The sequence below is a fragment of the Ursus americanus genome, chromosome 3 (genome assembly GCF_024610735.1).
Source record: "Ursus americanus isolate L20-20 chromosome 3, mUrsAme1.1.p, whole genome shotgun sequence".
Taxonomy (NCBI): domain Eukaryota; kingdom Metazoa; phylum Chordata; class Mammalia; order Carnivora; family Ursidae; genus Ursus; species Ursus americanus.
In genome coordinates this window covers 12,926,072-12,951,555 of record NC_142129.1, presented here as the reverse complement: position 1 = coordinate 12,951,555, position 25,484 = coordinate 12,926,072, and the positions used below count along the sequence as shown (strand labels likewise).

General features: G+C 42.7%; 1 protein-coding gene across 2 annotated transcripts in view; it reads left to right on the top strand.

The window, feature by feature from the left end:
- Nucleotides 1-25,484, top strand: part of AGK (acylglycerol kinase) — an 87,300-nt gene that overhangs the window by 13,730 nt on the left and 48,086 nt on the right. For both annotated transcript variants that reach the window (XM_045792493.2, XM_045792494.2), the window contains exons 3-5: nucleotides 10,951-10,990; nucleotides 13,973-14,052; nucleotides 19,782-19,857. In XM_045792493.2, the coding sequence (XP_045648449.1) occupies nucleotides 10,951-10,990; nucleotides 13,973-14,052; nucleotides 19,782-19,857 (196 nt within the window). The remainder of the gene's footprint in view (nucleotides 1-10,950; nucleotides 10,991-13,972; nucleotides 14,053-19,781; nucleotides 19,858-25,484) is intronic.

The following is a 25,484-nucleotide window of genomic DNA, read 5'->3' as shown; positions in this document are numbered from 1 at the left end:
TGCATTTAGTGCCTGTCTCTTGAGCCTCACAAACTCTAACCACCTCCTGCTTCCATAGTGTTTATTTTTGAAACCAGGCAGGTCTGCATTTGCCCTGGAGAATTTTTCATGCTCGAGGTTTGGGGGATAGCTTACACCGATCAGTGCTGTGCAGTCCTATAGCTGAAGCGAGAGGAAGAACCAGTGCTCCTGGTTCTCTCTTCAGTTAAAACTGTGATATTGTGTGCATCGTGGGTCTTCTGCATCCATTTTGATTTTTAAAATTGTATTAAAATATTTATCTCCGTTGTGTTTTTTGGCCTATATTTTGCACCTGAGGCAAGTGCCTCCCTCTCCTCATTGTAGCCTTGGCCCTGCCCTGAGTTGTTGAATATGTTCCTGTGTCTTGTAAACTGGTGTTTAGACCCAGATGCTAGAACGTTGCTATCCAAAGCATGGGCTGTGGCCCCGCAACACTGTTACTCCTGGGAACAGATTAGAAATGCAGCATCTCCGGCCCCAGCCTAGACTGCATCGGAATGTGCATTTAACCAGATCCCCAGGGGATTTGTGCGTATACTGAAGTTTGAGGAGCCCTGCTCCGGAGGCATAATTAGATTCAGGTTTAATTTTCTGGTGCAAGAATGTTTCATACATGTGTTATAGAATAAAAAAAATTATTTATTTTAGAGGGAGAGACAGCGTGCAGGCAAGCTGGGGGAGGGCCAAAGGGAGAGGGAGAGAGAGAATCTCAGGTGGACTCTGTGCCCAGCACAGAGGCTAATGCGGGGCTCTATCCCACAGCTCTTGAGACCATGACCTGAGCCGAAATCAACAGATGCTTAACTGACTGCACTACCCAGGAGCCCCATGTGTTGTGGATTTCTTACTGTAGCATGTCAGGAAGTACGTGGTGTTGAGTTGTCCTGTTTTGGGGAATATGAAGGTCGATTGGTGCATTCAGAGGCGATTGGCTTAGTCCACCCATTAGAAAGTCAAGACAGTCGCTTCTGAGAGTTCCTAGAGCCACGTGGTTAAGAGGAGGAGCGACAAAATGGGTTAGAATGTTGACTTTACACCTGCCAGCTACGCAACATCGCTATGCTTCAATTCTTGTTAACCAGAGATGAGCGTAGAACCCATCTGCTCAGGTTGTCATGCTGAGTTTTCTTAGAGCCAGGCACAAAGAAAGCACTGCATCGGAAACAGCACTTCTTTTCCTCTTCTGGCTTTTGTACCCTTCTCGGAGAAAGCATCATAACAAAGATGTGTTTTGAGTTGGGCCTTCAGTGAGTGAGACAGTGCGTTAGGTGATATTAATGACTGGGGCGTAGGCAGAAAATGGAAATGCACAGTGTATTTTTGGAGATTGGCCAAGAGTTTGACTTCACTATAGACTACAGTTAGATTTTTTTTCAGTAGAATGGGGGGAAGAGCCTGATTCTGGAAGTCTTGGTAGGCAGTTTATAGTGTTTGGTGAGCAGTGGAGACGCGGTGCAGATGTGTAAGGAGAGGAGCGTGTCCTGAACAAAGTTGGGCTCAGGAAGTAGTCCGGCTCCCCTCGGCGAGAGACCCTGGAGTGGAGGGCCTGGGAAGGCTGGGGGGGTGGGTTGCGCATTTTGGTAGCGTACACAGAAGCTAAGAGATGCCAGACCAGAGTGGTGGCGTTGGGAGTGGAAAACTAAATGGGCGCAGCGAGGCTTGACAGCGTGAGTAATGCCGGGGCATGAGCGCTGTAGGCAGATAGACTTGTGTGTGGTTGCATTTTCGCTACTTACTAGCTCTGCGACCTTTATCAAGCCGCTTAATGCGCTTAGCCTCTGCATCTCGCTCTCCTTCTGGGGTAATGGGGATAATGAGATCTGCTTAGCCGGTTAGGTATAAGCATGAAGTGAGCTGCTGCATGTCCTAGTACCTGGTACCGTGCCCGGCTCATGGCTCCCCCTCGCTAAATGCTAGCTGTTACTGGCGTTAGAGGATGGACTGACTGGTTGAAGGAGACAAAGAGAAGTCATTTTTTTGGTTTCAGGACTAGGATAATTGGTGATACAGAAAGAGGCAAGTCGCCAGGGAGAATTGGTTTAAGGAGGAGGTATTATTCTATTCCCTTTTAGCTACGTTGGAATTGAGACCCTGACAGCATATCCGGGGGGAAATGTGTTAGATTCCAGGGGTAAATTATGCATGAGCCACACTTGACTGGACCTGTATTATTTCTTTTGGTACAGATTATGGTTTCAGTAACGTCTTGGGCTTCATCTTTCTGTATCTCGGGGGGTTCTGACAAAGCAGATGTTTGACGTTGACATCAGTTCAGATTAGCCTCTGGCTTAGCAGTTGGTGGTTTAGGGCCTGGCTGGTTCGGCACGGGCGGAAGGTAGGGAGGGCTTTTTCCCTCAACAGCTTTTCCTCATTTCACATTCTGTTGTGGTTTTAAGAAAGCAGTTCGTATTGCTTTTCAGCCATTTCAAGGTTCTCTCTCTCTTCTCTCTCTGCACAAGCTGATGCGAAAGTTTGGGGTATTAATAGGTGCTATTTAAAGAAGCTCATTTATGGGCAATTAAATAACATGCCTGTCAGCTCAGATTTGATAGGGAATAGGGGAACTTTTTTTTTTTAAGTGCAATGAAGTTTAATTATATTCCCTTTCCTTTTAGCTCTTTTGTCATTGTATTTGAAAAACAGATTTCTTTAAAAAAAAAATCTGTGTTCTTTCCCATATGTTTATGGTGGAGGGTGGGGTAGGGAGGACTGAACTGGAAGGGCAGGAGGTATATTTAAATTTTGTTGATTTCACATAATTTTTAGGGCTCTTTCTGTTAGTGGCATTAGCTGCTCCAGGCACTGCAGAGAGAACAATCAGAGCTGGTGCTGAAATTAAGTCCTCTCTAGGTAGTCACCGACATCTCAAATCGTACGTGTCATGGATCAGCAGAAACCGACCACAGTAGCTGACCAGTTTGAGTTGCTAAGTCAGAAGGTCTGTCCTGTATCCTAGAGCCCAGAGTCTATACCATACCTTTATGCCCGTGCTTTATAGAGAACAGCTGGTAGCCCTGGAGGGTGAGAAGGGACACTCCCGACGCTTTCTTCCCGAATAGCTGATGTAACCTCTGTGCAGTCTGTTTTCTGTCTTTCCTTTACCTGCGTAAGTAGGTGAGAGTACCTTGTGTATAACGTACAAGAGTAGCTGTTTTCCCTAGATTTTTAATTTCAGTGCTGAGTTATCCATTCTTGTTGACTGTGGACTTGAGTGACTGGTGCCCTCCCTCCCTCCTCCTTTTCCTGTTTTAGTAAATACAGTTCTGGGGAAAATGCCCTTGGCGTGCTTTATATTGTTATCGAAAATGTTTAAAAGAAAAAAAAATGTTGATCCTTGTATTTTGCGAAATATAGCACCAAGTAAAGAAATCCATCCAGGGGTACCATTTGACCTCAAAATTCTTGAATGCAGGAATTTTCACTAGCCCGGACTGAAGTGGTACCATACCCTGTCCTTTACATCTGATGGTAGGCTTAACTTTATTTTTCCTTTGCTAAACTTCACCATCAGCAACAGGGATGACAATTTGAATGCCAGCGATTGCTTGTCTGAGACTTTATCATCTCCCCTTTCATCCACTCTAAGGGGCACTGAAATGAAGACAGTCAGCACTTAGTGTATGGTTATCAATAGGGTTTCTTCTCGATCCTTGATACTTTCCTGGCATTAGGGAACTTCTTTATCTCCTTGTGGTTGGGAGAGGTAAGAAGATACAGATTTCTGAAGCGGCAGGTAGCACATCACGGGGAGGCCTGGAGAACAAGAAGGAACATCATTGTCTGGTTAAGTGGAGGGACCAGACCAGAAGGCCTTAAAATCCTTTTCAAAGTCATGAACGTCTTTATTGTTCTCCTAGAGTTTGCAACCTATCACTCTGCCCCTTTACTTCTCCCGACTGAGCATCTCGAGGTCCAGAAGATCCAGTGTGTTCTTCAGCAGGGCTGCTGTCTTCCTCCTTGGTGACAGGTCTTTCTCTCGGGCAGAGATGAACATTATTATCCCACGTGTGACGCTCCTCGCTGCGGCAGCCTCTGTGTGTTTGGGTGGGGAGTCGGGGTGTGGGGTGGGCGGGGGCGATGTGTACTTGACAGAGCTCCCTCACCCTGCACACAAGGGAATCTCTTCTGTAAGGTTCTTTCGGGTCCGTGCTTCCGTTTCCACTCCATCCGGGCTATTCTACAGACAATTCGTGGGCACCACCACTGGCAATATCATGATTAATTATTCTAGGAAGCTCAGATAAGTTGAAGTAGTTGTTACAAATATCTAAACTTGAAATCCGTTTTGCGTAAAGCAGAAACTAGGTTTGCATGCACCAAGGGAGAAGCTGGTGGTAGAAATTGCTGTACGGTTTGCCTCTAGACTGTCGAGGGAAATATCTTTTTTGGGAAATAGGATGGATCAATAGGATTTTTTTCTTTCCATGTAAAGTTGTTATTGAAATAACAACTTATCTTATTTTGCAGTCCTAAAGTAATAAATAAAGCCTTTATGGCTCAGAATAAATTGTGAGCATCCCACTTCCTGTGGTAGCAGGCATGTTCATCTTCTTCTAAAGCCTCAGGCAGAGTGACATCAGCAAATTGTTTCATTTGCTAATCCAGAAGCTTCTGGTTTCAGTCAGTCAGAGAACCTGCATTTTAGTACTGAGCAGATAGATCTTCAGGGACCTTTTTTGATGCGACTACGTTTTAAATTGTGTTAAACATTGAATCTCTTGGGAGGCAGCATGATGTAGTAGAAAGAGCATAGGCTTGGAATTTATAGACAGTTTTTTTTTGTTTTTTTTTTTTTGTAACAGGGTCTTAGATTCACTTTCGGATTCTTGCCCCATTAGCAATCTAGAATTTCTCCGATACCAGACTCAGCCACTGGGACAGTTCTTGTGGCGCTTCCTGGTGTACCAAAAGGAGTTCCTCATCTAGCTTTTTAGATGGTTCTAGTCCATTACCCTGACCCTGAACGCACATACACATGCATGCACACACATACACACACACACACACACACACACGTGTGTGCGTGCCCGTAGGTCTTGATCTGGTCTGGTTGCCATGACTGTTCTAACTTCTCGTCCTCTGCTGCACCACAGCGATTTCTCCTCTTGCCCTTTGGTGGTAATCACAGTGAAGAACTATCCCGGCTGATCTGTTGGTTCGAGAATGCCAAATACTCCTATAAAGAATCACCTTCAGTTTTCCTCTACAGGACAAAGCCTGCCTGTGAGCACCTTGAGTCAATCTCTCCTGTTCAAACATTTGCCACTTACTTATTAAACAGTTATTTATTGAGTACCTTTTATCTACAAGAGTCTGTGCTGTGGAAGAGAAAATGGTGAATTATCCATGAATTCAAGGCAGTTATAATGAAGGAAGAAAGAGAAGCAGTTCTGTGTGTGGTGGAGTAAAGGGGTGGGTGGTACTGTGCTTGGCCTTCTAGTTTTTAAAAGGGAGAGGGGGCAGAACGATCAGATCCCTGTGGGAGTAAAGCTCATTGTGTCCTCTAGGAAGAGCAAAACTGCAGCTTGCCGAGAGCACGGAAGCAGCATCAAGGACATGATGGGGGATAAGGAAGTGGCTCTTAACCTCTTTCCTCAGTTATCCACTGCGTTTTTCTTTTCCTTTATTTTTTTAAAGATTTTATTAAGTAATCTCTGCACCCAACGTGAGGCTCGAATTCACAACCCGCAATTAGGTGTCGCGTGCTCCCCTGACTGAGCCAGCCAGGCACCCCTCAGCGCATTTTCCCTTTGGTTTTCAAGGGAGGTGCAGTCTCGTGTAGTTGAGATTCATCGGGCGTTCTCTGTCCTCCATCGCAGGGCTCAGGGTATCTCTTCTGCTGCTTCTCACTGCCTCACGTAGATAATCTGCTCCACTCTCAGCCCACTATGACCACATGTGTCTTTAGTCAAGATCAGTGTCTGCAATTCCAGACATGCATATCCAGTTGTCCCCTGGGGCCCCCCGCCCAACCTGCACTCACTGCTATCTCAGATCCACAGATTGCAGAATGAACCCCACCTTCCGACCTCCCGAACCAGTACCTCCTACTGCCTTCCATCTCCGAGTGGTACCCCCTTCTACCAAGGGCTCAGTGAAAACATGTGGACGCTGCCTTTGACCTCCTTAATCCCCACAGGCCAGCTGTGAAGTTCACCTCCTGAATATCAGCTCTCTCTGTCCTCTCCTCGATCCTGGCTCCAGGGGTCATCATGTCCTCACCGCCGACCTAGGATCCTGAAGAACCGCCCTGGTCTCCCTAGATCTAGTCTTGCCTTGACCATGGCCAACTTCACACTCCAACCAGAATATCCTTCTAACGTGTAAATCTGGTCACCTCACCTATCTTCCTGAAACCCTCTCGTGGTTTCTTACGGCCCTAAGGGTCAAGTCCCAATTCCTTAAATAGCTTCAAAGGCCACTGGGGTCCGGCTGGTGTCTGCCCTCCTCTTTCGGGGCTCCTCGCATGGCAGGCTGCCTCCAGCTGTCCTGAACTACTTTCCATTTCCGAGTTTGGCCGGGCCTCGTACTCTCAGGCTTTGACAGGCGGTTTCCTTTGCCTGTGTTCCCCTCTGTTTTTTTGTCCTGCTACTTTTTATTTCTTCCCAGATCTACACTGCGGTGTCCCCTCTTGTAAAAAGCCTTCTCTAATTCCCCCAAGACTAGGTTAGATATTCCTAAGTGGGCCCCTGTTATGGAACATATAAGAGTCATGTCACGTTACCACTGTCGAACTGTCTTTTTTCCCCTTCTAAACTGTAAACTTCGTGAGGATGGGGAGTGCTGGGTTTCTTCACCAGTATATCCACACCTGGCACAGTGCCTGACATGTCCTTTATCAAGAACCACGTCTCTTTATCACCAATACTTGCCAAGAGCTGTTCTTTGCCACTTGATCTAAAGCTGCTTCAGATCAGGACCAAATCTGGGTCATTGTACCGTACCCCGCACTTTGTGTTGAGTTTATTTCACCTGCTACTTTTGGGAGCTTTATTGCACTTGAACTTAAGAACAAACACTGTATGAATGTAAATTTTAAAAATTAGATTAGGAAGTAATGTGATGAATGAGTGTGCTATAAAATCTATATACTAATGAGTATTGTGCATTCAGTATTTTCTGAAGTTAAGAAAAAGCATTAAAGCGTTTGTTTTAGGGTCAGGTTGGCATGGGTTGAAATTCCAGTCTGCTGTTTAGTAACATGGTGATCTTGGGCAAGTTCGTTCCTTCTCTGAGCCTTAACTTCTTCGTACATAAAATGAGAATGTAATGCCTGTTTTGCAAGGTTGTTACAAAGGTTAAAGGGTTGTGAATACAGTTGCTGTAGTATCTGGCACATGGGAGTTGCTCTATGAATTTCAAGTTATTTTCTCTTTTGTTCCAATAAAAATGCCTTTCCTGAAACATTTTTGGGATTTCTTTTTTGAAGTAGTTTTCAGAGCTGGCTATAGATGATCAGAATATATCAATGGGAGACGTCTTTTTTTCTTTGAGGATATGTTTGATTTTTGGAAACAGCTTGGTTCAGAGAGCAAAATCAAGATGGTTAATACCATTTCTGATATTTAAAAAAACTAAGTATGATTAATGAGATTTTCTTTTGTAGTATTTAAATTGGTACATATTCTAGCTTTCTCACAGGTGGCATTGACAGCATATTCCATCTGGCACATTAAAATCCAGGGAATTAATTACAAAGAAATCTTTTGATTTTGAATAGCACTCCGATAAATCAAGCAGTATTAGCAAGCTCAAGAGAACTGCGGTCTTTAATCATATACTTAATCACAAGTTAGCATTCAAAATTTTACTTCTAGCCAAAAAGAATTTAGGAAACCATGATCCAAGGTGCTGTATTCTTGTACGTATCTGGGGCCATTCTTTTTTCATCGAGGCCCACAGGAATCCGTGTGGCTGAAATGCAGTAAGGAAGGTGGTGTCTTACTAACGACCCGGAGGAGCCTGGCACCTTCAGAGGCCTGCCCCTAGTAGGAGGGAAGGAGCCAGGGGGGGAAATGGACAGGGACGACCGGGCTGGCGTGCAGCCTTTGTAGCAGTAGAGAGGGCTTGTACGGGAGAATCTGCAGGATGCGGTCACAATAGAAGAGACTGGAGGCACAGGTTATCTACAGGAAAAAAGCCAGGAAGTGTTGGAGGAGCACAGTTCTGTGTGGTTCTGTGTGGTGGCAGTGGGACCCCCTCCTCCCCCCAGGACCCGTGTGGAAGCGGGACTGATGATTAGTCTCGTCCGGGGGGATCCAGTGACAATGCTCAGGTTACTGCGAGGAACCCAGGTTTATTTGGTGACCTAGCGGTTACTAAGGATTTAGTATTTTACCTCATCGTAGTATAGAGGTCATGAATGTGAGGTGTCAAAGTCAACTATAAAGGTTTGTTGACATGTTAATTATTTTTAAATATGGGACTGCTCTGTACCTTGAATTGAGCTCACCTTTTGTGTGCGTGTGTAAGAGCTCTGTAGTCGTTGCTGTTAGGATGGTTCACCGAGAGCATTTGGGTAGAAGAGCAAAACGTGAATATTCGTGGATCTTGGGCGGGGGAAGGGAGAGAAGCTTATGCACCTCCCTTTTGCCATGGGGGGTAGTGCGCCAGTATCACTCAAGTAAGTGCGGAGCCTGGCCGTTAAGGTGCCTTGTGGACTAGACTGCACGAGGGGATTAGTCCCCCTAAAATGTTTGTTATAGAACAGTATGCTGGGGCGCCTGGGTGGCTCAGTCATTAAGCGTCTGCCTTCCGCTCAGGGCGTGATCCCGGCCTTCTGAGATCGAGCCCCGCATGGAACTCCCTGTTCCGCTGGGAGCCTGCTTCTTCCTCTCCCACTCCCCCTGCTTGTGTTCTCTCTATCACTGGCTGTCTCTCTCGCGGTCAAATAAATAAAATCTTAAAACAAAACAAAACAAAACCAGCATGCACTTTTGAGGTATGGTGTTATAATTTTAATCGAACATTGTTCTTAGGTCTCAGATGGGCAGTATCTATTAAGCTAAATTTTAATTCCAGTATAGTTAACATACAGTGTTCTGTTAGTATCAGGTGTACCGTATAGTGATTCAACACTTCCATGCGTCACCCGCTGCTCATTACAAGTGGTCTCCTTCATCGCCATCACCGATTTTACCCATCCCCCCCACCTCCCCTCTGGCAACCTTATCAGTTTGTTCTCTATAATTAAGAGTCTGTTTCTTGGTTTCTCTATTTTTTCTTTTCCTTTGTTTTGTTTCTTAAATTCTACATATGAATGAAATCATATGGTGTTTTCTTTCTCTGACTGACTTATCTCACTTAGCATTATGCTCTCTAGCTCCATCCATGTCCTTGCAAATGGCAAGATTTCACTCTTTTTTATGGCTGAGTAATATTCCATTGTGTATATATACACCCTGCATCTTTATCCATTCATCGGTCGATGGACACTTGGGCTGCTTCCATAATCTGGCTCTTTGAGAAAATGCTGCTGTAAACATAGGGGTGTACATATCCCTTCAAATTAAGTGTTTTTGTATTCTTGGGGTAAATACCCACAGACAGGCAGCGTTGCTCCTTCCCCTCACATGGTGCTTTCTTGCTAAAGCTGACTGCTTTTTGACATCTAGGGGTGGTTCTCCAGCCTGGCTGTGAAAGAAAAATCATTGAGTAGCCTTGGACAGCAGCTGTGGCAAAAAGCAAAAGGTTGTTTAATCTCTTAGTTCAGACTTCACTATCCAAATTAGGTTTTAAATAACTGTAAAAATGCAAAATTCAGGGTCTTCAATGTTAGAAGGAAGGTCTAGGAAGATACATTTTTTTTTAAAGAAAGAATTGAAGTAAAAGAACGCTTTTCTCTTTTTAAATCCTTCCTATAAATTGTTTATTGGCTTAGTGTTTTTAACTGTCATTAACCAGGTTGAAGTTACCATCTTAGCAATGCTAGCAACATGCATTAGAGTTGACTCTTACAACGAGAAGATTCTGGTGCCTGGTGGGCAATCAGCCATTTAAAGTGTTCTTACAGTATAAATGGCATAAACACATTTGAGGAACCTTTATGTCACATAGATGAACATTTTTCTGATAGAAGGTTTTCACTTTTGCAAGACAAAGTTTCATCTCATGCCCAAATTTCCCACCTGTGCTGTAATAGAGTGTCTGACAGTGATATAAAAAATAAGAGAGAACCAAGAGCGAAAGCAACTGAACATCAGATTTATTTCTGGCAAATGACCTGAGTCATTTCCACTGGGTAAAAAAAATGCAGGATATGTGCATTAATCTTCTATTGCCGTGCTAACCAATTACTGCAAATTTCGTGATTTCACATGACGCACATCTGTTATTTTACAGTTCTGTAGGTTACAAGTCCAACACAGGTCTTATTGGCTAAAGTCAAGGTGTCGCCAAGGACTGCATTCCTTCTGGAGGCTCTAGAGGAGAAGCCATTTCCTTGCTTTTCCAGCTTCTAGAGGGTACCCGCATTCCTTGACTCGTGGCCTCCTCCCCTGTTGAGCGCCAGCAACCTCGCGCCTTTCTGACCCTTTTTCTGCAGTCCCATTTGCGGCTGATCACAGCCAGGAATATTTTCTGTGCTTTTGAGGACCCTTGTGATGAAGATTAGGCTCCCTTGCATAATCGAGGATTACCTTCTCATCTCCAGATCCTAAACTTAACCACATCTGTAAAATCCCCTTTGCCACCTAGGGTAACATATTTTCAGGTTCTAGGGATGAGGATATAGAATTACTTCACCCAGGATTTCGTTCAGAGAAAGTACTTTCCACATGTGCTCATGATGTGTCACAGGTCTTCAAGAAACTTTACTTGGGTGTTTTATAGGGAAGAGTTGTGCATATTTAAAGAAAAAGAAGTTTTATTTGTTTGGATCTTAACCTGCTTATTAAAGCTGATGTTCATTCTCTTTGTTTACTTTGATAGCGACAACCTGCTAAGGAGAGCAGCCTGTCAAGAAGCTCAGGTAATGTCATTTAATGCACTAAAATTAAAACCTGCTTTATCTCCGTTGCGCAGAAAGCTCGGGCTGTTCCAGGGGACCGGCACGGTGCCTTGCATCGGTGCCGTGTGGATTTTTCCCCTGCCGTCAGGGGATGAGTCAGGCTGAGAGCCAGCTCTGAACAGAGCGGGAGGAAGTTAACCATCTGGCGAAGAGCGGTTCTAACGCCCACCCCTTTAGACTTGTTTACTTCTGGATTAGTCCTAAGAACACATACACGGGCTGGTTGGAGCTCTGGGAATTTGTTCGTGTCTGTGGTTGTCCTTAAAGATCGGGCTAAGCCCTGAATCTTCCCTGATCCAAATAACCCCCAGGGATTTCTGTTCAGAACAGGTGTTACCCCTTAAAGTCAAATCTTCTTTGAAGCTGTTGGTTCATAGTTCTTAAGCCTGCCTGTTTAGCACGGCTGATCCGTACCCCGTGTGCATTGTTCTCCCAGGCCCCTGATACTGCACTTAAATAATCATACATCTGGTGGTGGTATTGTTGAATCGTAAATCCTTTTGAGTTCAAGACCACATTTTCTTCTCTCCAAGTTTGTACATTATGCCTTGCAGGTGAATTTCCGTGACTGAGTTGCCTTTTTGTTGTATGTCATTTAAACTTTTGATATCAGAAATACCAAAAAAGAAACCTGAAGTAAAAAATGACAAAGGTAGGATATAGTTAGTGGAAGGAGGTGCGCGGCAGACCTCATGTTTGTTACCAAGGTGTTGTCACGGATGACACTGACAGTAGATACTATTAATGCATTCCTCTCTTTGGTGGTGACCTAACTGCTCGAAATCTGTGTTTTAAGAATTTGATTACTTTTTTCTCTCCTATGGCTCTGCTGTTTTGAAAATGAATGATTCCCACCCTGAGCTAATTTTCCATTAGCAACTGGAACAACTTGGGAGGAGAGCCTTTTCTTGGTCTCCCAAAGGAAAAGTGGTCACAGGGTCCTCTTTCTTGTTGAAGGAAAATGCCTCTCCCTCTGCGCTCAGTGCCTTCTTGTCCTTCCTCAGAGACTCTTCCTCTAGTTGCTGCTCACTGTCGTGTATTTACCTCTTCCCACGGCCTGAGTTCGTTCCTTCCCAGCACGCATGGAGCTCCTTCCCGCTGGCAAACGGAAACGAATTCACCCTTAGAGCCTACTCCAGTTACTTTTCTGGTTTATAGCTTCGCTTTACAGTTGACATTTTTGAAAGAATGATTTTTTTTAATCTCACATAAACTCAGTTTACTGTAGTCTTACATGAGCTCCTTAATTCGCTGTAAACCTGAGCCTGGAGTCAGATAGGTAAGAAACCAGAACAAAGAATAATCTGTAACTGTGGATCTGGAATCTGGTAGTCCAGAGAAACTGGCTAACTGAGTAATTTCTGGCCATATTCCAGAAAAACTGTGGATCGAGGAAGAACACATTACAATGCTTAGAGATTTGGCAGAAAAATATTAGGGTCGCACTCAGTGAAAGTGAAGACAAAGTAGAAATTATAACGCGCCAGAAACTTTTTACAGAGAAAGAGCATTTCTTTCTGAAGCATTCAGATTGGCTTTCTCATGGGCTGTCAGGGAGGTGGTGGTCACTTAATAAAAATCTTGGTATAACTCCTTTTTGTCCTGTTTCCTTTGTGCTTTCATATCTGAATTCTGCCTCCTTGGCCCAGACCTGCTCCCCACCATCAGAGACTCGACATTTTGACTGTGGTGTTTTCCTCCTTGTTTTTGTTGGCAGTCTTCTCCAGTGCAGGTGGAAGTAGCAGTAGCTCACGTTAGTTCCTGTGTCGACCCTGCACATCTGGTTGGGTGTGCCTCTGAACTCTGCCTCCTCCTCCTTGACCTGCTGTTCAGAGCTGACCGAGTAGAAGTTGGGGTTGTGGAGTTAGATGTAAGCTCTAAGCTTGTAGTTTATTAACTGTGGGACTTTGACTTCATCTTTCTGAGTCTTGGTTTTCTAAACTATTAAAATGAGAACATTTAAGCTCTCCTAAGCTTCTGAGAGCTAAGAATAACGTGTAGGACCGTGGCAAGTGCTAGGTGCCTACTAAATATTAATTATATTTCTTTTTCTTGCCAATTGATGCTATTATTAAGATTATTTATTTCAGGTTTTTATTTAAAGTCCTAGTTAGTTGGGGCGCGTGGGTGGCTCAGTCGTTAAGCATCTGCCTTCGGCTCAGATCATGATCCCAGGGTCCTAGGATCGAGTCCCGCATCGGGCTCCCTGCTCAACGGGAAGCCTGCTTCTCCCTCTCCCACTCCCCCTGCTTGTGTTCCTTCTTTTGCTGTGTCTGTCTTAATCAAATAAATAAAATCTTTAAAAAAAAAAATAAAGTCCTAGTTAGTTAACTAACCTATATGGTAAAATTGGTTTCAGGAGTAGAACGTAGTGGTTCATCACTGACATACGATACCCGGTGCTCATCACAAGCACATCCCTTAATCCCCTAGTTGATCCTACCTTGTTGTCGAGTTATACAAGGTTGCAAGGAGGAGGAGGCGAATAGACTATTAGGTTTATTTTTTATGTGTATGAAAATATGAAGATTAATTGGTAACACAAAGATTCTATATGAATAAGCTTTAGTAATAATTTGAAAGAGAAAAAGATTATACTCTGAAGAGTATGGACGGGTAGATTAAACTTCCTTTCTGATAGACTGTGGCCTTGCTGGTGATATGTTTATAATAAACCTAGCCACATCTTAGGAAAGTTACTTACCTCTAGTAGATTAAGCAAGGGTTTTTTAATTACAAAATTTAGCTGATTGTCATAAATAATGGTAGACTTGGTTGTTGTTTAGGGTATTTTTGTCAATATGAAATCATGAAAGAACATTTTTTCCCCCAGAGTAGATACCATGTCTCCTGGAAGTAAATTCCTTTGGAATGAAAGAATTTATGTAATCAGTAACTGAATAAAAGGATATTTGCTTAAAACTTTCTTTTTTTCCTTTTTAGGTGTTTGGCAATCAACTCATTCCTCCCAATGCACAAGTGAAGAAGGCGACGGTTTTTCTCAATCCTGCGGCATGCAGAGGGTAGTTCACTTTGTGATTTGTCACATACTCAGTTTTCCTGAGGGGGGCGGTGTCCCAGAATGTCAGGAAGCTAGTTGGACTGTGTGGAACTGGAAGAAGTAGGTTCCGTACTCATCTAGCAATGAGATTAATTTGTAATGGAGAAATAGCAGTTAATGAGCTGTAACTGGAAAGCTAACCGATGCTTGGCAAACTTGTCTAATTGAAGTTTAATAAAAATCCCAGAATTAGGGGCGCCTGGGTGGCTCAGTTGGTTGGGCAGCCAACTCTTGGTTTCGGCTCAGGTCACGATCTCAGAGTGCTGGGATTGAGCGCTTAGTGGGGAGTCGGCTTTAGGATGCTCACTCTCTCCCTCTGCTCCCCCCTAAAATAAATCTTTTTTAAAAATCCCAGAATTAATACTCTCAAGTAAGTCTTACCTGCTTGGGGACAACTCCTGCTGTTATGATATAGATGCTTGGGACTTCTCTGTTCCAAGATGGTCCATGATGGCCAAGAACATTGTGGGCTTGTGAAGTCAGAAACATTCTTTCCAAAAGGAGTGAACCTTGAGCTAGGTCTTGGAGGTCAGCAGAGGGAGAACACTCAATCTTCCTGACTCAAGAAATAGCTGGGGGGTGGACAGGGCAGGAGTAACTTGCTTTGTTGCAGGCCAGGCTGTGACCTGGCCTAGCTGGCCTGGAAGAGTTGTGTGAGGGAATTCTGGGAATTCAGGTGTGAATAATAGTTGGGACTTTGGTTGACAATCACGTATTTCTGTTCATTTATTGTAACAAAGGTCCCACCCTGGTGCAGGATGTGGGGTGAAAGTGGGGGAGGCTGCATGTGTGTGTAATAGGCAAAGGTCCATGGAAATTCTCTGTGTTCTCATTTTTACTTGGACCTTAAAAACTTTAAAAAATGAAGTCTATAAATTTTAAGAAAGTACCACAAGCAAAAAAAAAAAACAAAAAAAAAAAACGTTTCGGTGTCCATTGCAGTTCTCACTCAGTTGGAAAAGTGAATAAAAAAGACCTTGAGGGGCGACTGGGTGGCACAGCGGTTAAGCATCTGCCTTCGGCTCAGGGCGTGATCCCGGCGTTGTGGGATCGAGCCCCACGTCAGGCTCCACCGCTATGAGCCTGCTTCTTCCTCTCCCACTCCCCCTGCTTGTGTTCCCTCTCTCGCTGGCTGTCTCTATCTCTGTCGAATAAATAAATAAAATCTTTAAAAAAAAAAAAAAAGACCTTGAAGGCTTTTAGAAGAAATCATTTAAAACTTAAAAACTATTTTTTAAAAATAGTAAGAATGAAAAAGTTGTGTGGGGAGGGGAGTAGTAATATCTTTTATTATCCCTAGTGCCCAGAACAATTCTTTTTGTCTTTTTTGAGGATCGGAAAATTAATAAATATGTATTAGGTTGGATTCTGGGGTGCCTGGGTGACTCAGCCAGGTAAGCGTCTACCTTCAGCTCTGGTCATGATCTCAGGGTCCTGGGATCGAGTCCCATGTTGGGCTTCCTCCTTGGCAGGGAGCCTGCCTCTTCCTCTCCCTTTGCCACTGCCCCTGCTTGTGCGCGCTCTCTCGCACTCTCTGTCTCTCTCTCCCTCTCTCTCGGTCAAATAAATAAAATCTTAAAAAAATATATGTATTAGGTTGGATTCTGTAAGATCTTAGTCAAATGACATCAAGATATTAACAACAACAAACAGTAGTTGGGACCAGCTTCTAACTGGTCTTGTGTAAGACGTAGGGGTTCTGAATTAAGTTTCCCTAGTAATTTGAGATAGTGAATGTGGCTTTATGGATGTAAGGACAAATCATACCTTTTTTTTTTTTTTTTTGGATAGAGCAAGAGCACAAGCAGGGAGGGGCAGAGGGGGAGAGGGAGGGAAAGAGAGAGAATCCTAAGCAGGTTCCCCACCCAGCATGGAGCCTGGTACCGGGCTTGATCTCACAACCCTAAGATCATGACCTGAGCTGAAATCGAGTCGGACGCTTAACCAGCTGGGCCACCCAAACACACCACGCCTTATTTTAAATTCTGCAGTTTAAGATATTTACCTACAGATTGTCTAAACTGGCTCTGTGATTCTGGCTCATTGAATCCTATTGGACTGGCTTTGTTAGCCCCACCTCCCTCCCCCATAAACACCAATGTTAATGCCTGTTGATCGTTCTTGTTTAATACCAGTACTAAACAATACCAACAAATGAACAGGCTCTAACAACACAATCAAAATATCTAAGGTAACTGAACAGTGATGGCCTGTGACAGAAGCTAACAGAGAACTCTGGGCTCCAGAGTTTGAAGGACCAGACTTGTGCATTCTTCTGCGCTGTGGTATTATGGGAGTTACGTAGCTTAAATCCTCAGTGTACTCATCTGTCAAATGGGAGAAGGAATAGCTTATACCTTATAAAATTGCCATGTAGAACAGGTGCCTTTGCGATTTTGATGATGCCTGTTTGAGATTGAGATATGACACGTTCAGCAGTTCCATTTCATGGTGAGCACTGGATGAAAGGAATATGAGCCGCTGTGACTATTATTGACGTGTTGGCTGGGTTCAAAACATTCTCTCCTTTGCTCCCCCCCTTCGCAAAAGTGCTTGTACTTCTCCCTCCGCCTACTTTAATGTAAGTGCTCTAGGTCCTGTTCCTTTAGAGACCTAGTTAGTTAGGGACTTGCTATTTGTGATCAAAATACGTGACAGTTTGCTTAAGCTGTAATCTCTTATTTTAAGCTCCTACTTATAAGGGATAATTATATTAAAAAACAAACTTTTAGAGCAGTTTTTGGTTCTGTTTATCTTTTTACATATAAATGTATTGGCATTTTGAAAAGTGGATCATTGTTTAAAAGTATATTTTTATCTTTAAAGGTGAGGCTAGGGAAAGTCTTCTAAAGTCATTGTCCCCGTTAGCAAGGTAAATCCCCGCGTGCTTCTAGGTATCGACCCCTCTGAAGCTCTCCAGCGTCTTTTTTTTTCCTAAAGCTTTTACTATTTAATTGCACTATTTTTGTCATCTGGGCTCTACTCTGACACGTAATATATAATTCATCATGTAGCTATTTCATTATGTAGTACTGGTTTAAAACTACATAGGCGCTTTGAGAAATAAGATAACTGTGTTTAGCATTAATAATACATTAAGAAGTAATTATTTTTTTGTGTATATGAACCTGGAAATTACGGTAAGTATATAACGTTTGTATTTAGTTCGGGTGCTCTCTCACCTTTAATTACATAATAAGTAATGCAGTTCTTACTGGTAACACTTGTTTTTCTATCTTTTATATGAAACATTAAATTTTAGAGATTTTCCACAGCCCTGGCATCACATTAAAGATGTGAACAAAAGCCCAAGTGTTCAAATCATTGTTTCTTTAACTTGGAGGAGCTTACGGATTTGTTGTAAATGGTTAATACAGCTGGTTGAGGCTTGTCAGCAGAGTTTTGCTTCTCAGATAGAGCTGATCTTCCTCCAGTTGATCTTTTCTTGTCAATCCAGTAATGAAAACAACCCTGGAAGGAGAAGCATTTGTATTATCGCTAGCTCAGCCCTTTGCTGTTGGGTTAAGTCCCAGAAGTGGTGAGCTGGAAAGGGGGAATGTCCATTGAGCCCTTCCTGTTCGTTCTAATAAGCATTCCGGTCAGGAGAAAGGGCAGGGGTCATTTGTGTAATTTGCTTACAACAAACTCAGGTAGGCCCTTGGTTTGAGACACTTTTTTTTTGAATGGTCCTTGTGAAAATTTGTCCAGTTTGTCCAATTTCTCCATTTCTATCTGAATTCATAAGAAATGTTAATGTTTCGGGGCGCCTGGGTAGCGCAGTCGTTAAGTGTCTGCCTTCAGCTCAGGGCGTGGTCCCGGCATTCCGGGATCGAGTCCCACATCGGGCTCCTTGGCTGGGAGCCTGCTTCTTCCTCTCCTACTCCCCCTGCTTGTGTTCCCTCTCTCGCTGGCTGTCTTTCTGTCACATTAATAAATAAAATCTTAAAAAAAAAATTTAATGTTTCTGTCTGCCCTTTGGTGGTGATTTCTTTCTTTCTTTCTTTTTTTTTTTTAAGATTTTATTTATTAATGTGACAGAAAGACAGCCAGCGAGAGAGGGAACACAAGCAGGGGGAGTAGGAGAGGAAGAAGCAGGCTCCCAGCAGAGGAGCCCGATGTGGGACTCGATCCCGGAATGCCGGGATCACGCCCCGAGCCAAAGGCAGACGCTTTTAATGACTGCGCTACCCAGGCGCCCCTTTGGTGGTTATTTCTTTTTAAAGAATGTTGAATTTGCTTCGTGCAGGACTATACATGCTCCTCATTAGTTACCTTAGCATCTCTTTCTACAATAAGATACTCTTAAAGTCAAAACATGCATCACTGGTTTAAAAAAAAAAAAATCTTTGAAAGAGGACTGAGTAAAAGTGGATGTGAAAGTTACATGTTCGCTGTTGTTTCAAAAGTTCTAGTTTTTTTGTTTCTGTTTTTTTTTTCTGATGCGATAGTTGAAAATATTTGGGTGAAAAACTGATTGGTATGTTCAGCTTTGAGACCACGGCATTGGGGACTTCTTGCAACTTTTGCATCCCTTGATTCCTGGGCTGTGTTTCTGACTCCTGACCTGAATTGGACAAGAATCACTGTCAGAATGACGTGTACGATGCTTTTAAAACACACGTGCGTGTGCGTGCTCTCTCTCCCTCTTTAAAGGGCTCTTTAACTGCTTCTGTTCTCTCAAGACTTCTCAATCCTGACGTTTCCTTTCCCACAGAATTGACATGTGTGCATCTGGGGCAGGTTCATTTATTCACGCATTAGTGCATTAATTCATCAGATACTTATTAAGTATCTTCTAAGTGTGCCAGACATAATCTTAGTGGTCGGGGGACTCAAGGATTATCATATTTGGTATCTGTCTTTGCAAGGCTTCCAGTCTCATCCCAAAGACCATCTTGCAAACCACTGATTGTCATGCCCTATGAAAATTCCTACCAGAGGCATATGCAAAGTGATGGGGACACAAAGAGAAGGAAGTGACTGTGCCTGGGAGTTCAGACAAGCTGCCGATTATCCTAAAGTTGCACTAGATAATTTCAGACTTTCCCTTTCTTAGAAATTCTGCCTTCATGGAAAAGAACTTTGCTCCTTCTCCAGGGATTTCACTATAGGTTTGAAACTCAAGAAATGGAAATATCTCTAGTATATGAAATTGTTAAAAATGATGTATTTCTCCGTCAAAGGTTGTATCCACGGAGTTAGAATTAATCAATATTCTGTGGGGTTCAATTGATTCCCTCGGGCCACATGCAAAATGTTAAATACACTCTCCCTCCTCTACCACTGGAATATAAAGTTCCGTGAGGACTTACTACGTCCTACTTAAGTTGCAGCTGGTTCTGTCTGCTTTGGTGAACAATATGTGTCTAGCACATAGTAGGTGCTCAGTAAGTGCTTGCTGAATGAATGAAACCTTGTGTCCTGAGCGGGGCCATATGCGGTGTACATTCTTCCTCTAGAGGAACTAGACCATGCACCACAAGCATCCCAGATGGCCCCAGAGTGGTAGCGTCTCCATTTCTGTCCGTAGAACCTGATGACTTATCGTCCGACTTCCTGTACGTGCACAAATGAAGGGAACCTGTGTTTCTCAGGCTGTTGCTTGTTCTACTCTGGCGAGGATGGCTGGGCTTTCTATTCTTCCTCTTGAGAACTTGGGTCAACATTTTTGTATTTTTTCTTTGTCTACAGCAAAGCAAGGACTCTGTTTGAAAAAAATGCTGCCCCAATTTTACACTTATCTGGTATGGATGTGACTGTCGTTAAGGTAAGAACACTCCAGAGTGTTGATTTTTTTTCTTTCATATTCTTTTTTTTTAATAATAATTTTTTATTATGTTAGTCACTGTGCAGTGTTGATTTTATCCGAGCTACCACTCCTTATAACTTATCCTCTTCTCTTGACTTTGTAGCAGAAATCACTTAGCACGTAAGAAGCTGGCAGCAGAGAAATCAACGTTGTGTCTTTGTTCTGATCATTAATAAAGGTGGTTTTGTTTTCTTTAAAGCATTGTCAGCTTTTCATTTTCAGAATAAGATTAGATGGAGGCATGAACTTGATTCCTTTCATCTGAAAGCTAGGATGTGGAATTATTGTCTCTTGGAAGATGAAAGTAGTTATAGCTGTAAGAATTCTTTCCCTGAAAATAAAAAAAAATTCCACTTCGAGTAGTTAGTTTAATTTCTTGGTTGCTCCATAGACAGGTAAACATTTGAGGAATTTTCAATGGTAAAGCTTTAGAATTTGTGATATTTAGCCAAGCAGGAAAGGGGACGAAAGTAGAAGAAATTGTGCTAGATAGAAGACCCCCCCAAGACTCCATTTGTTGACTTTTAAGTGATATGTATGGTGTGTGTACTCAGGTTTGTGCATTTGGTGAAAATCACTCTGTCGTCATGTTTGTCAGTCCGTGGTTTATTTTTAATATTACACACTTTCATGAAATCAGAGATGAAAAGGTAATTTAGTCCTGTTTACCATGAACTCATGTTGAACTCTTGTGTCCCACTGGTCTGCGACGTGGTCTTCCAGTTGTCTGTCTCCAGGGATGGGAGAAAGGGGAAGAGAACTAACATTGATGGGAGTGTTTGTAATGCATGTTACAGACTCCACATGTGAGATCCCAGGACGGTTACGTAAAAGCTCTTCCTTGAATGTTCGCCTGGACTCAAACCATCTGGGTCTGGAGCTGTCTTTGAGGGGAAACTGTTTTGTATATTAAATGTCTTTAATTGTTCTAGAAGCAGTCAAGTTCTGTTCTCGAATTAATTTTGGTAAGGCGACATTTCCAAGGAGTTTGTTCCTTTCATCTAGGTTTCAAGTTAATTGGTATCGAGTTCTAATTTCCTCTTTTTAACTTGTAAGTTTCTGTAACATTTGTAATACCTCATTTTAGTTCTTCATATTGTTTATTTGTGTCCTCTTATTTTTCTCTCCGTAGTCTTGTGAGAGGTATGTCAATTAATCCTTGCCACAAAATCATTTTTTGCTTGTTGATCCTTTCGTTTATATTTGTTTCATGAACTTCTCTGTTTTTACTGTTCCCTCCATTCTACTTACTTTGAATTTTTTCTGCTGTTCTGACGTTTTAACTTGGATGCTTATTTATTTTTTTACCCTTTTCCTATTTATTGAAAGCTATGAATTTCCCTCCATTGCTTCAGCTGCATCTGTGTTGATGTATAATATCTTCATTATCATTCATTTAAACATATTTTCTAATTCCCATCATGATTTTTGTTTACCTATGAGTTATTTAGACATGCTTTTAAATTTCCCAATATAAAGTTTTTCTAGTTGTCTTTTGTTAATGACTTCTTATTTAATTGCTTTACGGTCAACAAATGTAGTCTATACAATTCCTGCATTTGAAAGTTTCTTGAGTCTTGTTTTAATGGCCTATGTGTGTTTCGTTTTCCTTATTTTGGACCATGTTCTGCAGATGTCCAGTAAGCCAAATCTGTTCGTTGTGTGGTTCTAGTCTTCTGTGTCCTTACTGAACTTTTTTTCTCCTGCTTTAACTATGAATCATTGAGAGGGGGGTTTTAGAACTCTCTCACTCTTATTGGGGATTTTTCTATTTCTCTCTGTAGTTCTGTTCATTTTTCTTTTTATATTTTGAGATGATGTCAGTAGATGCTCTCAGGTTTCAAATGGCTTCATTTTTCTCGCGTTTGCCCCTGTCCTAGAGCGATTCTCTTCAGCACCAGTACTGCCTCGGCCACAGTCTCTTATCTAGTGTTCTCAGTGACTCTGCTAGCTTACTTTGGTTGGGTTTTGCTTGGTGTAATATTTTTATCCCTTTACTCTCAGCCTTTTTGTATCCTTACATTTTAGATGCCTTATTGGTAAAGTATGAAAACAGGGTATTTAAGAGATCCAGTCTTTTTTTGGTCTTTTTATTGGGTCACTGAATCCATTAACATTTATTGTAATTATGGCTCTATTTATTTCTGTGCGAGTTATCTGCTGCTGCGTAACAAACTACCTTGACAGCCGCTCCTCTGCTTCAGATTCTGTTGGTCCGCAGTCCGTTCAGAGCTGCCCTTGTGCTGGTCACACCTGGGCTCCTCGGTGGCATGGCTGAGGAGGGATGGCCTGCCTCACACATCTGTAGGTCGGGTCTGCTGTGGTCTGGCTCACATGGTCTCCAGCAGGCATCTTCATGTGGTAGCTGGGTTCTCTGATGCAAATTATACACATCATGTCATTTTACCCCTAAATACTTTAGTATGCACTTTTTTTTTTAAATGAGGCTATTTTTCTATGTAACTGCAGTGTCCTTATCATACTCAGCAAAAGTAACAGTTCTCTAATATCGTGTTGTGCTACCTGTTGTCTTGATTCACTTTTCTTTATTTAATATCATTATGCCACTTTTTTTTTTTATCCTTCCTTTGTTGCTGCACTTGGAATTTTCTTCTTAACACCAGAGCCTCAAATAGGTTATCCTTATAAATGTAATCTGTTAAATTATGGTCTGTTAAATCTGTTGAAATATTTTTGAATTTTGGTTCTTTCGTTTGTGTACTTACATTTATTCTTTTTTTTTTTTTTTTTTTTTTGGCTAGTATTCATTGCCTGCCTACTGTGAGCTAAGCCCTGTTCTAGGTATTGGGGATAGAGTCTAAACAAAATAAACTTTCCATGTCTGCCCCCAAAGAGCTTCCATTCGAAGTGGGAAAGGGAGAGAGGCAGATAAAGAAACAGATACAGAAACATGGTTTGTCAGATGGTGATGAGTGCCATGAAGAAAAGTCAAGTAAGGGGACCAGGAGTAATGGGGTGTTCGTTTAGTTCAGAAGGTCAAGGAAGACCGGGTTGAGGAGCTGACTGCTCAGCAGAGACCTGAGGCAAATGAGTGAGTCCTGCAGATGTGGGAGGGAAGGAATCCGGGCTGAGGATGTTGCATGTTCAGGACTCTGAAGCAGGAGTAGACGTGGCATGTTTGAGGAATAGTACGGAGGCCAGTGTCTTTTGTAAAAGATTGTCATTTACACACTCAGTAAGTTGCCTTTCACCTCTGTTGTTGATAGCACTGTACAGAAAAAGGCTCGTGGCACCTGGGTGGCCCAGTCTGTTAAGCATCCGACGCTTGATTTCAGCTCGGGTTTTGATCTCAGGGTTGTGAGTTCAAGCCCCGAGTTGGGTTCCACTGTGGAGCCTACTTTAAAAAAAAAAAAAAAAAAGGCTCGAGGAAAGCCCTAAAGTAATATCACCAGGAATCTGTCTGCAACTTGATGTCATTCCACTGAGCTTCTCACTTGGAGCACAGACCTTCAGTTGGTAACTAACTAAGCTACTTGTATTCTAGCTCATTATTTCCACATTTCTCCATCTTGTCTCCATGGATGTCATCAAATGGCTTATTACCAGGTGCCTTGCTGAAGAGCAGATACAATGTCTGTCTGGTTTCCCGTATCTACTGATCTAGTAATGTCAGAGAGGTTGAGGAAAATCTGGAATGCCTCGTCCTTAGCAAACCCATACCGATTCCCAATGATCGCCTATTTCAGGGTACTCACAAACCGTTCTTTTTTTTTTTTTTTTTTTTTTAAAGATTTTATTTATTTATTTGACAGAGAGACAGCCAGCGAGAGGGGGAACACAAGCAGGGGGAGTGGGAGAGGAAGAAGCAGGCTCATAGCGGAGGAGCCTGATGTGGGGCTCGATCCCAGAACGTCGGGATCACGCCCTGAGCTGAAGGCAGACGCTTATCCGCTGTGCCACCCAGGCGCCCCTACAAACCGTTCTTTTAATCAGGATTGACATATCTTTTTACAAAATTTACTGTTTGCGAATGTGTAACTATAAAGCCAGCCATTTCATTTTTAGACTAAAAGTGGGATAATTCTTCATAAAATTCATGGTGGTAGTTTTGGGCCTTCCTTTGTCCTCTGTGGTAACCGTGGTCAGGTGCTTTAGCCCATCCGAAGCTCAGATCTTTAGTTTTCGCCTGTTAGTGTGTCTAGTAAGTGTCATAGCAGGGGATGTGTCCTGTGTTAGTATGAGCTGCATTCTGCGTTCTAGAATCTGATGTTTGGTTTTAGAGGCAGTGGCTTAGATGATTCAGTGAAGTCTGCATATGTATCTGAGAGGACGTACTCTCAATAAAAATGGTGAGGTTTAGGTACTGTTCTGTCACTACTCTGAGTCACAGCTATACTCTATTGTGTAATCGTAGCAAAACCCAGTCTTTCGTTTAAGTACAGTACCGACCCCGGACAGTTACCTTGCTGGTTGCTTTATATACTGCTTTACAACAGTGCTCTGGGGAGGCTGTTGTTACCCCAACCCCAACACACATACTTTCATTGGTAAGGCAATTAAGGTCCTGAGAGTTTAAGGCCACTCAGCTGAAAAGTAGCAGAGTTGGGGTTTAATCTGGGTCTCTTGGGCTCCCAAATCTGTGCTCTTTTCATTACATCTGTGTCTCTCTATTTGCATATACAGTTGACTTCCTGCTTTCAGTTGAAAGGTGCCGGGTAAAAGGTATAATAGAATTTGCACCAGCCTGGAAATGAATCCTTTGACCAGCTAACTGTGTAACCGGAGACAAATCACTGGGTTTGGGTTTTATTTTTAAAGGAAGGTTAAAGATGGCATCTGAGGTCCCTTTCATGATTATGCATGATTGCTTTGGTAGCTGTTGAGTTTTTCATGTCTATCAATTATGTAGAATTCGAGGAAAGACTCTGTGTCGAACTTTTTTTTTTTTTTTTTTGATTTTTTATTATATTATGTTAGTCACCATACAGTACATCCCCGGTTTCCGATGTAAGGCTCGATGATTCATTAGTTGTGTATAACACCCAGTGCACCATGCAATACGTGCCCTCCTTACTACCCATCACCGGTCTATCCCATTCCCCCACCCCCCTCCCCTCTGAAGTCCTCAGTTTGTTTCTCATAGTCCATAGTCTCTCATGTTTCATTCCCCCTTCTGATTACCCCCCCTTTCTTTATCCCTTTCTTCCCCTACCGATCATCCTAGTTCTTATGTTCCATAGATGAGAGAAATCATATGATAGTTGTCTTTCTCTGCTTGACTTATTTTACTTAGCATTATCTCCTCCAGTGCTGTCCATGTTGTAGCAAATGTTGAGAACTCGTTCTTTCTGATAGCTGAGTAATATTCCATTGTATATATGGACCACAACTTCTTAATCCAGTCATCTGTTGAAGGGCATCTCGGCTCCTTCCACGATTTAGCTATTGTGGACATTGCTGCTATGAACATTGGGGTGCATATGGCCCTTCTCTTCACTACGTCTGTATCTTTGGGGTAAATACCCAGTAGTGCAATGGCTGGATCATAGGGTAGCTCAATTTTTAACTTTTTAAGGGACCTCCACACTGTTTTCCAGAGTGGCTGTACCAACTTGCATTCCCAC